The sequence below is a fragment of the Vipera ursinii genome, assembly GCF_947247035.1.
Source record: "Vipera ursinii genome assembly, chromosome: 5".
Lineage (NCBI taxonomy): Eukaryota > Metazoa > Chordata > Lepidosauria > Squamata > Viperidae > Vipera > Vipera ursinii.
In genome coordinates, this window is record NC_139518.1 from 72,064,303 (window position 1) to 72,080,162 (window position 15,860).

The window sequence follows — 15,860 nt, forward strand, 5'->3', positions numbered from 1 at the left end:
ATGTTCCTAGTCGTGGCCTGTAAAACGTAGGAAAATAAGATGTGTGGGAAAGTGGTTTGTATGCACAGTTGTGCTCAGATGCTTTTTTTATATTTATATATTTGTGCTTTGTTCTGAGTTTTCATTTGAGAGTCATAGAATTTAGACACTAGCCAGTCTGATCTAAACTGCTAAAATTAGACTTTCCCACAGGAAAGACTGAGCTAATATGTTGTTTTGTGTAGATGTCAAGGCACCATTCAGAATAATGTAACTTGTGCTAAAAAGATGATGAGTTTGTAGCAAAACTGTTACTCAAGAGAATGTTGCTTCTAAGAATATTATATAATATTTTAGACATATTTCCAAGCAAAGTGACCTAGAGGAAAACATACTTTCCGGGGATTCAGCTTTATTTGTGTGCATAACAAAGGTCCAGGGATCGTTAAAAGAACTCTAGAACCATCTCACTTATTATGTGTAGATATTAATAAACACTTTGTTGGCATTGAATGAAATGCTTCTTGGTTTAGCTTCAATGGATACTTCCAGAGTACAGGTAGTCCTCGCTGAATGACCAGTTGCTTTGTGACTGTTCAGAGTCATGACAGATCTACTTACAACCTGTTTTTGAAGTTCCAAGTGCCACATCTCCCCATGATCATGTGGTCATATTTTAGGCTTTTGGCAACCAGTTCACATTTACCTCTGTTTGCAGTGTCCCATGATCACATGACTGCAATTTTTGGCAGGTTTTGCTGGTTTCCAGGATTTATTTCCGGTTTCCAGTACAATTAAAAAAAAATCCAATTGGGGAAAATGTACTAGTTTAACAACTGCAACACTCACTTAATGACTACAGTGTTCTCTTAAAACTGTGATGTTTGCTTAATGACCACAGTGCTCACTTAATGACCACTGCAAAAAAGGTTGTAAAATCAGATGTGGTCACATTGTGATTCACTTAACAATCACCACAATGTAGGACCAGGCTCAATCACAATAATAAATCAAGGATTGCCCATAACAGTTTTTGGAACTATCAACATCAAATGAAATTGCACAATTATTCTCTCTTTTTTTCTCTCTCATTAATTGTCTTAAAAGATGAAATTAGCTCTGGGGAAGCATTTAGAAGGATCCTGGATGTGCATGCCAAAAAAAGATGCATGCATCCATCCCAAAACAAAGTTAATTTCCATATTTATTTTTCCAGGTGTATTTAAAATCTATAATATGTGAATTTATTTCTAAAATAGAAGAAGCTCATAAAACGTAATCTGATTTGCATTTTGTTTATGTGCAACTCTGTCTGTAATGGAAAGTTTTGCTGGGGCCTATAAAAAGATGGACGATTTAGAATGATGCAGTAAAAGAAATTTTACATAGTACTAATAAATTTTTAAAAAGGAACAGCTTTAACAGCTTTTTTTGTTCACAAAACAAAAAGCATGCTGGTTGGGGAATTCTGAAAGATGAAGTCCACACATCTTAGAGTTGCTACGATTGAGAAAGATTGTTATAGGATCATTACATTATCATATTTTTCTGTATTACAGATTTTATTACAAGGTTGTCGGAGTGTGGAATTAGACTGCTGGGATGGGGATGACGGCATGCCTGTAATTTATCATGGACATACACTTACTACCAAGATAGCTTTTAAGGTATATGCAGTTTATAATAATAAACATAACATAACATAACACAACATTTTCATATTTCAAATTTCATATAATCAATATCTCATCTACAATAAATTAATTTGACAGAAGAGTATATACTAACCTTGAGGCATATGAAATCAACATAACATAATCATATATCATATATCACATTTCATATTTCATAGAAGAGTATGTACAAACCTCCTGGAGGCATGTGAGATCAAAAGCTTTGAAATTGTGATTATGACTGTGCTTTAATCAGAAGACTTTCAAACCAATTTAAGTTTCCCTAAACTTTGCATTCCTCTTTTGGTTTAGAGTCAGCATACTAAGATTTCCTTTAGTAATTTGTGGGACAAAGTATTGTGCATGTTAATTGTGACTGAGGAATGCTGTAATTCTGATTGTTGTTTTTTTATTATTACAGGAAGTAGTTGAAGCTATTGATCGTAATGCTTTCATCACTTCAGATAATCCGGTTATCATATCTATTGAGAATCATTGTTCTTTGCCACAGCAACGAAAGATGGCTGACATTTTCAAGGTGGGTTACAAGATTATATTCATGTCAGATTTAACAAGCCAAGCTATTAACATAATCATTAATACTTATATAATTCCTTTTCTCTTATGTTTCTCTTTTTATATTAGCTAATATGTTAGAAATTGCAGTCAGTTATTATCTTCTTACTGTATCCTTACAAGGATACTGTGAATTAACAACTTCCCAATAAGAGAGGATTTGAAATTAACTTTTAAAACATACCTTTAAATGTCGCAATGGCTCAGTGGTTAAAAACACAGAGTTCAAGACCTGAGCATGAGTGATGTGGTGAGCTCCAGTTACTTGCCCTAGCTCCTGCCCATCTAGTAGTTCAAAAGCATGCAAATGTGAGTAGATAAATAGGTACCACTTTGGTGGGAAGGTAACAGATTTTTGTGCGCCTCGGTATATAATCATGCTGGCCACATGACCATGGAAAAGGGTCTTCGGAAACCTTTACCATTACTTTTTTGTATCTTTGCTTGGTAGGAAAATAACAATAACAACAACAACAATAATAATAATTTTTATGGTTTGGACAAAAACGAAACTTTCCTTACTGCATTTTTAGGAAGTCATAAGCTATTTTGTTTCAATCAGTTCAATTGATTATAATTGGATGAATTGATTTGTATTTTTAATCTTATTATATGAATGCTGTATGCTACTCAGAGCATATCAATTTTCATAATAAATCATATAGAAATAAACAGTATATTATGGTTAACTGCAGAGTCCTAACTTTATTGCCATGAGTTGTTGAATATCATAAATTTCATAATAAATAAATAAATACTCAAGCAAAAAAAGGACTGAATGCAGGTATATAAAGCTTGTACCTATCCTGGTTTATTAGGAACAAAATTTGATTGTCTGAGGGGGATTAATAACATCATTCAGAACTAATATCTTTTATGTTGATATTCCAGAATTCATTTGGGGATAAACTGGTAACTAAATTTTTATTTGAAACTGATTTTTCTGATGACCCGTTGTTACCTTCTCCCCATCAATTAAGAAGAAAGATTCTGCTTAAAAATAAGAAGCTCAAAGCACATCAAACTCCAGTGGATATATTGAAACAAAAGGTAAGTTTTAAATTGACTACAGATACTCCACTTTGGGCATCACAATGTTTTAAGAATAAAATTTGAATTTAAGGAAATAAAAGGCAGTTTTATTTGGAGCCACTAACTTCTTGCAACTATACCTTTAAGACCATCAAACAACAATATCTACCTATTTCAGCTCCTTGGGAAGGACATGATAGGTGGAAAATCCAGTCTAAACATCTAGCTGTCTGTGGACCAGCCATAATAATAATAATAATAATTTGAAGAAGAAAGAAAAAAGCATTGGAAGAATATCTGAAAGGCAGTGAAAAAGTTGTTTTGAAGCATGAAATTTTACTGAATACCTAACAGACGCAGTGTTCTACAATAAAGACCAAATGAAGAATAGAAATGAGACATGGCAAGACAAAGTATTCTGTGGCCAGTACATAAAGAAAATAGCAGCCAAGGCAGATAACAAGACTTGGCAGTGGGTAAGATCAGGAACATTAAAAGAAAGAGACCGAGGAACTAATTCTGGCTGTAAAAGACCAAGCTTACGAACAAATGCATACAAACAGAATTGAGAAGACAGCAACAGACAGCAAATCCCACCTCTGCAAAGGTGGTGTAGACAAGCTACACTTGTCTGGTGTAGCTGAGAGGAAGGTCTTAAAAGCTTTTCCATTTAGCAGCCACAACTTGACATATCTAAACTTAACAAACTGTTATAAATATTAACTATCAGTTCCAAAGAAGGTATCTTAAAGCCACGATTTATGAAAATGGTTTAAATAAACCTGGATGAGCTGCAGATCTGAGTTTTATGACTTAGTAAGATGTTGTTCATTGAAAACAAAAACAAAATTCCCACATTCCTTTTAAGTTATGGTATATCTAACCTTTTTGTGCTAAATATCAAAGCAAATGCATACCTTATGTAATGAAGATATTTTGCATGAAGACCGGAATACATAGATGCCCAAAGGGAGAGGTTTATTTGTATACTACATCTTAACGTGGAATGTTTTATTCTAGTGTTTCTTTAATGAGAAAAAAGACATGCTTACTGTTGCAGGAGATGATTCAGGCTTACATTCATGTCATTAGAGATTGCTAGTCTCTGCATGGAATAGCAATAGCACTTAGACTTATATACAGCATCATAGTGCTCTACAGCCCTCTAAGCTGTTTACAAAGTCAGTATATTGCCCCCAACAATCTGGGTCCAGATGGATGGAAGGCTGAGTCAACCTTGAGCCGGTCAAGACATCTACATCCACATGGAGAGAAGTAAGCAGTGGGGTACCACAAGGCTGTGTCTTAGGCCCAGTACTCTTCAATATCTTCATTAATGACTTAGATGATGGAATAGAAGGGGAGCTCATCAAATTTGCAGATGGCACCAAACTGGCAGGAATAGTCAACACCCCAGAAGACAAGCTCAGGATCCAAAAATACCTTGACAAACTTGAACCATGGGCCCTATCCAACAAAATGAGTATTAATGTGGAGAAAAGCCAAGTTTTACATTTAGGCAGCAAGAATCAAAGGTTTAAGTACAGGTTAGGCAAGACCTGGCTCAAAAACAGCAACTGTGAAAGGGACCTTGGAGTCCTAGTGGACAGTCACTTGATTATGAGCCAGTAGTGTGCCAGCAGCAGCAGCCGCCAAAAAAGCTAATACTCTCCTGGGTTGTATAAACAGAGGCGTAGAATCAAGATCACGTGAAGTATTAGTACCGCTTTATGAAACCCTAGTAAGACCACACCTGCAATACTGCAACCAATTTTATTTATTTATTTATTTATTTTAATTCCATTTATATCCCGCCCTTCTCCGAAGACTCAGGGCGGCTTACAAGCTTAGCAGTAGCCTTCATTCTATGTATATGCCTGCTTATTAGGGCTTTCACACACACCCCAAGCGGCATTATTACAAAGTCAGCTTAATTGCCCCCAACAATCTGGGTCACCGTTGTACAAAAAAAAAAGATACCGAGACCCTGGAAAAAGTTCAGAGAAGAGCCACTAAAATGATCAAAGGCCTGGAGACTAAAACATATGAAGAATGTCTACAGGACTTGGGTTTAGCTAGTAGTCTAAAGAAAAGAAGAAAAGGGTGACATGATAGCAGTATTCCAGTATTGAGAGGCTGCCACAAAGAAGAGGGCGTCAAACTATTCTCCAAGGCACCAGAGGGCAAGACAAGAAACAACGGTTGGAAACTGACCAAAGAGAGAAAGCAACCTGGAATTAAGGAGAAACTTCCTAACAGTGAGGACAATTGACTAGTGGAACAGCTTGCCTTCAGAAATTGTGGGTGCTCCATCAGTGGAGGTTTTTAAAAAGAGACTAGACAGTCACTTGTCTGAAATGGTGTAGGTTCTCCTGCTCGAGCAAGGGCTGGATTGGAAGACCTCCGAGGTCCCTTCCAGCTCTATTCTATTCAAGATTGAACTCCTGGCAGTGGGCAGAGTTAGCCTGCAGTACTGCATTCTAACCCCTGTGCCACCACGGTACCAATATTTTTGTAGCTGACCTCTTCTGTTAAATAAATTTAAACGTTATTCCAAGTGGATGGAGACCTATATGTCTAGTAAGACCTTATTGATAACTCAGTGGAAAGAGTAATCTAGTAGGAAGTAGGAGGTGGTGTGGATTTTCATGGATAAATGGGAATATAAGAAAGGTGGTAGATAACTGGGTGGTGGAGTATGAAGATAGAGGACCTGTTGCTATACAGTCTCACTTGAAAAATCTGATTTGATGCTGCAGGCTCATCAGCTGGCATACATGCAGGCTCATGCAAGCAACGGTAGTAATGTGGGAAATCTTTCTACTGCTAACGAAGAAGAGGAGGATGAAGAAGATGAATATGATTATGACTATGAGTCCTTGTCTGATGGTAAATGAACACACTTGCATGTAATGCTGCATTTTTCAGATTTATGACAAGGTCAAAGCTTTGGTCATAACATGTTGCCGCGAAAAGAAGAGCCAACCTGAAAATAAGCCCTAGTATGATTTTTCAGGACTCTCGTAATATAAGCCCCACCCCAAATATACAGGGAGTGCAGAATTATTAGGCAAGTTGTATTTTTGAGGATTAATTTTATTATTGAACAACAACCATGTTCTCAATGAACCCAAAAAACTCATTAATATCAAAGCTGAATATTTTTGGAAGTAGTTTTTAGTTTGTTTTTAGTTATAGCTATTTTAGGGGGATATCTGTGTGTGCAGGTGACTATTACTGTGCATAATTATTAGGCAACTTAACAAAAAACAAATATATACCCATTTCAATTATTTATTTTTACCAGTGAAACCAATATAACATCTCAACATTCACAAATATACATTTCTGACATTCAAAAACATAACAAAAACAAATCAGTGACCAATATAGCCACCTTTCTTTGCAAGGACACTCAAAAGCCTGCCATCCATGGATTCTGTCAGTGTTTTGATCTGTTCACCATCAACATTGCGTGCAGCAGCAACCACAGCCTCCCAGACACTGTTCAGAGAGGTGTACTGTTTTCCCTCCTTGTAAATCTCACATTTGATGATGGACCACAGGTTCTCAATGGGGTTCAGATCAGGTGAACAAGGAGGCCATGTCATTAGATTTCCTTCTTTTATACCCTTTCTTGCCAGCCACGCTGTGGAGTACTTGGACGCGTGTGATGGAGCATTGTCCTGCATGAAAATCATGTTTTTCTTGAAGGATGCAGACTTCTTCCTGTACCACTGCTTGAAGAAGGTGTCTTCCAGAAACTGGCAGTAGGACTGGGAGTTGAGCTTGACTCCATCCTCAACCCGAAAAGGCCCCACAAGCTCATCTTTGATGATACCAGCCCAAACCAGTACTCCACCTCCACCTTGCTGGCGTCTGAGTCGGACTGGAGCTCTCTGCCCTTTACCAATCCAGCCACGGGCCCATCCATCTGGCCCATCAAGACTCACTCTCATTTCATCAGTCCATAAAACCTTAGAAAAATCAGTCTTGAGATATTTCTTGGCCCAGTCTTGACGTTTCAGCTTGTGTGTCTTGTTCAGTGGTGGTCGTCTTTCAGCCTTTCTTACCTTGGCCATGTCTCTGAGTATTGCACACCTTGTGCTTTTGGGCACTCCAGTGATGTTGCAGCTCTGAAATATGGCCAAACTGGTGGCAAGTGGCATCTTGGCAGCTGCACGCTTGACTTTTCTCAGTTCATGGGCAGTTATTTTGCGCCTTGGTTTCTCCACACGCTTCTTGCGACCCTGTTGACTATTTTGAATGAAACGCTTGATTGTTCGATGATCACGCTTCATAAGCTTTGCAATTTTAAGAGTGCTGCATCCCTCTGCAAGATATCTCACTATTTTTGACTTTTCTGAGCCTGTCAAGTCCTTCTTTTGACCCATTTTGCCAAAGGAAAGGAAGTTGCCTAATAATTATGCACACCTGATACAGGGTGTTGATGTCATTAGACCACACCCCTTCTCATTACAGAGATGCACATCACCTAATATGCTTAATTGGTAGTAGGCTTTCGAGCCTATACAGCTTGGAGTAAGACAACATGCATAAAGAGGATGATGTGGTCAAAATACTCATTTGCCTAATAATTCTGCACTCCCTGTAAGCCCCAGTTAAGATCGTCAGCCAGATGGATGCATTTAGTACCGTATTTTCCCCCAAAGGCCTAACTGGGAAATGTGTCTTCTGGAGCAAAAATTAATAAAAGACCCGGTCTTATTGTGGGGGAAACATGGTCACTATTCTTGAAATTCCTGGGTCAAGGAACAAATAAACCCATATCAAAATACAGTACAGTCTCTCAATAAAATCTATAGTAGTAGTAGTAGTAGTAGTAGTAGTAGTAGTAGTAGTAGTAGTAATAGTACAGGTTCTTGGAAGGGACTCAGTAGGTAGACCAAAATGCCAAAGCAGTTTGAACATCTGTCTGGCTGACCATCATCCATAGAGATTGGTGTGTTCTGATACAGCGAATGCAAATCTTTTAAGTCCAATTGGTGACTTCATGGATACCTCTATAGTTTTCTTGACAACGTTATGGATTTTTTTAAACCTCAGTCTAGCAGACATTGCTGTTACTAACCCAACTTATCTTTTTGAAATTAATCAGTTTCTGTAATTCCTAGAAATTTCCTAGAAGATTGCTGGTTCAGGTGGAGTGAGTTGAAATAATCCCTAATATCCGCTTTTGATAATAGAGATACTTCCTTTGTGTAAAGTACTGGGAAAATAATTGTATGACATGTCAGTCCGTATACATTTCATCTAAATCTTAGTTAAATAAATCTTTATTATTGAAAGCTCCTCGGGTTAACATTTCCAGACATTTGTGTGTATCACATTGAAGGCTTTAATTTAGATCAGACATGTCAAACACAAGGCCCGGGGGCCAGATGCGGCCCGCGAAGTGGTTTCATGTGGCCTGCAAAGCCATCCTGGAAACAGTGAGGGAATGGCCCCTGCTGCCTTGGCCCTGGCCCAGAGACCCTCAGATCTGTCCCACTCCTGCCCAGGCCCCCATAGGCACCCTTGATGCGAACGATGTAGAGCTGGCCATGCCCACCTAGTAGGCCATACGCACTCTAGCCACACCCACCCAGTAGGCCACACCCACCCAGGCCACACCCACCCGGCCCCCTGAGGGCAACCACGATGCTGATGCGGCCCTCAATGAAATTGAGTTTGACACCCCTGATTTAGATGATAATGACAAGACCAAAACCCTGAACAAAAATCCCAAAAGATATCCTGTGATTAAGACAACTAACAGTCATTTCTGATTTCAATGTTCTGCCGCCATGAGCTTAGTGCTTAGATAGTACCCCTCATTGAGAGCTGATTCAGTTGAATGTGATTAAACAAGTTAAATTAGAATATACAATATAACTAATAAGTTGCAAAAGCAAATATTAATATGTTGTTGGTTATTTTCTTGCATGATGTAAAGAATCTGCTGATTCATCCAAGGTAGATTCTTCTGTGTCTAATACGATTAAAGTACCTGTCTGATAAATTAACATCACAATTTCTGTGCATTTTTACATGGAAGTAAGCTCCATTGCATCCAGTCATTGTCATGAAAGTGTGTATAAGACTGTTGTCTTAATCTCTTACCTGATTCCCATCTTTGCTAAATACTCATACTAAGAAGTCAATTCTTCTCTGATTTTCCGACAGCTTTGGATACGAAGGCCAATTGCTTGGCCTTCGTGTTCTCTTTTATAAAGTATTTCTACTGAGGTTCCCCTGAAGCAGTTCTTCAAGTGTTTGTGTCAGTATGATAATTCTACCTAGTCCTAATGTTATGTTCATTTATCTGTCAATTCCCTTTACTTTTATTTCTTTTCTGACTGTTTTCATAGCTGATGTCCTTAATGCTTCTCCTGCTGCTAACAGCCAGGAAGGTAAAACCCCTTGATCAAACATTTTAACTGCATGAATTACATCTCTGCATTTCCAAGCAATTTAGAACGTGTGCTTTGAATGCATTTTCACTTTACACTTAAGTTCAACTGTATATTTCATTAATTGTCTTTTCCTGCTTTGGAGCTTATAGCATTTGCAGATATTGCACTTTTTTCTTATACATGTTGAAAGTAAAATAGATTTTGGGGCACGTATATGATTTAAAGTATGCAATACAATTTGAGTGAGGGAATGAATGAATGAATGAATGAATGAGGATGTGTGTTACTAAGCACCTCAGTCCCATTTCACGCGCCTCCCTTTTAGCTATCTAGTAAATGCTTGAATAGTGTGGCTGTGTACATTGCCGTGCAACAAGTATTTAAAATACTTAAGTTTTTGGAAAATTGCATCAGATTGCTTTTGTCCATCTACAGTAACTCGGGCCGTTTTAATGTAATATATTACAGGTAGTCCTCAACTTAACAAAAGTTCATTTAGTGACCATTCAAAGTTACCATAGCACTGAAAACAGTGACTTACGACCATTTTTTACATTTACAATCCCGGCAAATACTGTAAGCCCCAACCTTACCCATGATCATGTGATCAAAATTCAGATGCTTGGCAACTGGTTCATACTTAGGACTGTTGCTGTGTCCCAAGATCATGTGACCATCTTTTGCAACCTTTTCACAAGCAAAGTCAGTGGGGAAGCCAGTTCACTTAACCGCGCGAGTTGTGATGGGGGTCTCCCGATACTCCCATGTAACACCTCTACTCCGCGAGCTGCATTGGCTTCCAGTTGCCCTCCGGGTGAGATTCAAGGTGCTGGTGATGACCTATAAAGCCCTAAATGGCTTGGGTCCGGGATATCTGAGGGAACACCTGCTGCCGGCATCAAGTTCCCTTCGTCCAGTGCGCTCCCACAGGGAGGGTCTTCTCAGGGAGCCACCGGTAAGAGATTGCCGGCGGACGACACCCAGGGATAGGGCCTTCTCAGTGGGGGCGCCTGCCCTTTGGAACCAGCTGCCAGTGGAGCTGAGGACTGCCCCCGACCTCCGTTCATTCCGCCGGGACCTGAAGACCTGGCTCTTCGAGCTCTCTGGCCCAGGCTGAGGATCAATCTTATTTTAATTGGGGTTTTATTTATACAGGGACAAATATAATTTTTTTTTAATTTGTTTTTAACTTTTGTATCTTGGTTTTTAATTGAGTCCTTCGGGAAAGGGCGGTATATAAATGTAATAAAATAAATAAATAAATAAATATTACTAACTTAAAACTGTAGTGATTTACTTAACAACTAAGGAAAGAAAGGTTATACAATAGGGGGAAACCTCACTTAACAAATATCTAACTTAACAACAGATATTTGGGGCTCAATTGTGGTTGTAAGTTGAGGACTACCTGTAATGATATACGTATAACTGGAAAAAATCTGCTTTCTTTCTTTAAGGAAATGTTTGTGGCCAAACTCGGTTACAACAGGATATTATTCTGACTCCAACAGAATAGTGTTAGGGAAAGAAACACTATTTGGCGTGTTAATCTCTATTCAGATAATACCATCCCAAAAACATTCACTTGAAATAAAATTTCCCTTTCAGAAACTTCAATCAGATTATTACTTGCTTTCCAGATAACATTTTGGAAGACCGACCTGAGAACAAATTAACGATCGATAAGCTTCAGTTTGAATTTGGTGAAGAAAGTGCCAAGAGAATTAAGAAGGCTGATAGCACTGTGTGCAGTTCTAAAGGAAAGGTACTATTTAGCTTTTTCCTCCAAATTTCTATCTATCCTAAAGAAGGGTTAGGCGGGAGCTGGGATTTATTAAGAAACTTTAAAAAAAAAAAAAACCCAAGCCTTTTAAAGATAAGTCAATATATTATAACTTTTGTGATTAGCAAACAACTTTGTCAGTACTTGAAAAGGACATTATTTATTTATTTATTTATTTATTTATTTATTTATTTATTTATTTATTTATTTATTTATTTATTTAATTCAATTTATATACCGCCCTTTTCCCGAAGGACTCAGGGCGGTTTACAGGGCAAAATTAAAACAATACAATATTAGAAGTGAGTTCTATAATATGGTTGTTCTTAAATTTTCGACCCAAAGGTAAAGGTGGTTAGAAGAAAACATAAATAGCTAGTTGTAATATCTTTCATCATAATACATAAAGCCCTCTTTTTATTTGTGATATATTTTTCACAGTTGGTCTCATTCAGAAGCAAATTTAAAATATTTTGACCTGCCATTATTTCTTGTTGCATCTAATGAAGGATGTTTCAGGATGTAAAACGTGAACCATAGATTCTAGAAATAAACTCCAAACTTCCAATTTTAGAATTCCAAGGTTCTAAGACATTATGTATAAACTTGCGCTTTCGATCTATTTAAGATGCTTGATTCTCATGCTTTCGTTGCTGCTGGTTGGTCTTTTCTGTTGCATTAAGTTTGGTTAAATCCCTTTTGATCAATTGAACTCAAAAGTGGATTGCAACAGCACTCAACATTTGGTGGTTTTGGGTTTTTTTTGATGAATTCTGTCTTGTGTTTGGTGATCAATTTAATAAACTACATTTGGTATGCACCTAGTTTGTCACATTAGGGTTGTGCTGCCACCACGTGGCTGTTCTTGGGAAATTACCAATTTACCAAATTACCAATTTACCAATTTACCAAATTACCAATATGCTAATTGGGTCTGCCATCATGCCCTTTGTGATGTATTTCCTATCCTGCTCATGATGCTGTACTAGGATCCACCTCTTCTGGGTTGGACTTCCTCCTTCTCCTTGCTCCCTTGTGTTCCATCCTCCATTGTAACATCTGAACACAAGCCATGCGGACAGTAATCCTGTTACTGTCTTTTGACCTTAAGGTTCCGACCACGTTCAACTGACCACACCTTCTCTGCTGTAACCACCTTCTACACGCAAAATAAAGGTATTTCAGATGAACCAGGGGCTTTATGAGTTCACTGTCTGCAAAGGGCCGTTAAATGTGACTAAATTCGCTTAAACAGACCAATAAGTATCTCAACAAGGAATTAAAATCACGATCACAACGTGTCTGTAGCAGAACAGTCAAAAGACAGTAACAGGATTACTGTCCGCATGGCTTGTGTTAAGATGTTACAATGGAGGATGGAACACAAAGGAGCAAGGAGAAGGAGGAAGTCCAACCCAGAAGGGGTGGATCCTAGTACAGCATCATAAGCAGGATAGGAAATTCATCACAAAGGGGGAAGGTACTGGCAGACCCAATTAGCATACTGGTAATTTCCCAAGAACAGCCACGTGGTGGCAGCACAAGGGTGCTTGGTAATTTGATAGATATGGTCTGCCACATATTTTTATTTTTACCACGTTTGTGTATCCATGTGTATATGTGTTGAGAGTATATATGTGTTTATATATGTGTGTACAATATATAATAAATATATATGTGCGTGAAATGTAAGTATATTTGGTATCTTCTAGCTTTTAGATTTTCATTCATTCATTCATTTATTTATTCATTCAGATAGATAGATAGATAGATAGATAGATAGATAGATAGATAGATAGATAGATAGATAGAGATAGACAGACAGACAGACAGACAGACAGACAGATAGATAGATAGATAGAATTAAAATGTTCTGCTTCTTTTAAATAATTGTATCCCAAGACCTTATGTTGATCTATGACCATAATGAAAGTTTATTTGATTTGATGTAGGTTTATGATATGGAACTGAGTGAAGAATTTTATCTTTCCCAAAATAAAAAAGAAAGTAGACAAATAGCACCAGAACTCTCTGATCTTGTCATCTACTGTCAGGCTGTGAAATTCCCTGGTAAGTACATTGTCCTGACTGTCTTTGACTATTTAGTTCATTTGCGTTGATTCTTCTTCTTCTTCTTCCTCCTCCTCCTCCTCCTCCTCCTCCTCCTCCTCCTCCTCCTCTTCTTCTTCTTCTTCTTCTTCTTCTTCTTCTTCTTCTCCTCCTCCTCCTCCTCCTCCTCCTCCTCCTCCTCCTCCCCCCTCCCTCCCTTTCTTCCCCCCCCTCTCTTCCTTTGCAAAAAGCATTCTTTCTAGGCATTGCTTTTTCCACTCTCAACCTCAGACCTCATGCACAGATATGCACAAGTATTCCTTTCAGTAGATATTTGGTTGTAGTCCAACAAGAGAACTAAAAAAGAGGGGTTATATTGGGATAGGAGCGCAAACAGGAAATCGGAGCAGAGTAAGAATAGACAACTTGCAGTAAATGGGCCATCAGGCATTCCATAATGGATAGGGTGGGAGGGGAAAAAAGGCCTATGGCAAAAATAAAATAATGTTGTAGAAATTTTAAAGAAAAGATGAATGATTTCATAATGCTGTGTATGGAAATGAAGATTATTTTATATCTCTGTACAACAGTAGCTTTTAAAATGCTGCTTAGGACTTTCTATTAGCTTATAAAAAGTTTCTCTACCTTTTTCATTTTTGTCATTTTGTTTTTCTTTAGAGAAGTTGATCCTCCAAAAATTATTTACAGCCAATTACCTGACAATATCTCAAGCATGTGGGCCCATGCAGTCGGGCCAGTACGTGTCTGTCACCTAGTTCACGGAGAAATAAGGAAAAGTGAAAAACAATCTGTATTTTGTTCAGTTTCCAAGTACTGTTGTATTTCTTTTCCCCAAATTAAATCTTCATGTTCCAGAGAATTTCCAAACCGTACAGAATTCCGTTCTGATGGTATTTATCAAAGAGGAGTGTGGAGATATAAATAATGCAGTTTTGCAACCAGAAATCCACAAATGAAAGTTAGAATCCAAGCCACAACATTTCTGAAATAACCAGTACGCTAATTAGCTGAGCAAGTTGATAAATCATTAAGAGACCATATGGCCCCTTCGGTGTATAACCTGACAAAACTCAGCTGAAATTTCAAAAGCTGAGAAATGATCAAATGTGTTCACACTCATTTTTCCCCCATCTATTTATTATATTTTTATGGGAAAAGGCTTGTCAACTCTAAATCCATCTGGTTCTAGCCGAGGGAAGGAAAGAAAGAGCCGGAAGTCCATTTTTGGCAACAGTCCAGGAAGGCTGAGCCCAGGGGAGACAACCGTACTTGCAAAAGCATCTGGAAGAGGTACTGTCAGAATCCCTAGATCGATTCCAGAGAAGGCTCCATAACTCAACACACATACCTCAATTACTTGTTATAAATTAAATGTGTGACTCTGTATGGGCAGTGCTCGTCATATGGAAGGATTCTCTACCAGCAGTAGACCTGGTAGAAGATTAGAAGTAATTGTCTACAAATTAACAAAGCGGAAGTCCCAAAGGTGCTTTTTTTCAAAAGACAACTGGACTTTTTCGTTTAATTTATCGGGGGACACACACGTTTACGTTTACGTTTACGTTTTATTTAATTTGTATACCGCCCTTCTCCCTAGGGACTCAGGGCGGTTCACAGGGCATATAAATAACAATACAATACAATACAAAAGTTAAAACAAAGATTAAATCAGTGCCCAATTAAAAAACACCTTTGGGACACCGGAAACTAAATTAGACCTCTGTTGGGCCACTGCAAATATCAGTATAATTATTTTTAATTAGTTAACTAATTTACATCCCACCTTTATTACTTTTATAAGAAGGCGGCAAACATGCCTAATACTACTACCTCCTCCTATTTCCCCCACAAAAACAACAACACTGGAGGTGAGTTGGGCTGAGAGAGAGTAACTAGGCCTCAGGTCACCCAGCCACTTTCACACCTCAGATGGGACTAGAATTCACAGTCTCCTGGGTTCTAGGCATCTTAAAGCTATCTTTCTGGGCAAAGACAATTTTCTTATAAAGATGTTTTATAAACATTTGATGAATTTGATGAATGTGTTGTTTTTTAAAAAGCAGTGGGAGGATTGTTTCTGAGAATATGACAGTGAAAATGCAATATGGAGTAAATTTAAACAGATAATTCTCCCTGCTTACTTTAAATTTCCAAGAAATGGTAATGCTGGAATGGTAATGCTGGAAAAAAGCTTTCCAGTTATATCTAATATAATTATTTGTAAGGAAATGACAGTGCAGTTAGAAAGATTTAATTTCCAAGAGGGAGCCAAAATGCTGATATAATTGTGCCAATCTTTTAGCCATAAGAGATTGGTAATACCTGTTGCTT

General features: G+C 38.0%; 1 protein-coding gene across 1 annotated transcript in view; it reads left to right on the plus strand.

The window, feature by feature from the left end:
* PLCE1 (phospholipase C epsilon 1) overlaps nucleotides 1-15,860 on the plus strand; it is a 132,445-nt gene that overhangs the window by 102,602 nt on the left and 13,983 nt on the right. Inside the window, exons 16-22 of the mRNA XM_083364144.1 lie at nucleotides 1,539-1,646; nucleotides 2,074-2,190; nucleotides 3,120-3,278; nucleotides 6,020-6,149; nucleotides 11,317-11,441; nucleotides 13,412-13,529; nucleotides 14,688-14,819. Coding sequence (XP_083220270.1) covers nucleotides 1,539-1,646; nucleotides 2,074-2,190; nucleotides 3,120-3,278; nucleotides 6,020-6,149; nucleotides 11,317-11,441; nucleotides 13,412-13,529; nucleotides 14,688-14,819 — 889 coding nt within the window. The remainder of the gene's footprint in view (nucleotides 1-1,538; nucleotides 1,647-2,073; nucleotides 2,191-3,119; nucleotides 3,279-6,019; nucleotides 6,150-11,316; nucleotides 11,442-13,411; nucleotides 13,530-14,687; nucleotides 14,820-15,860) is intronic.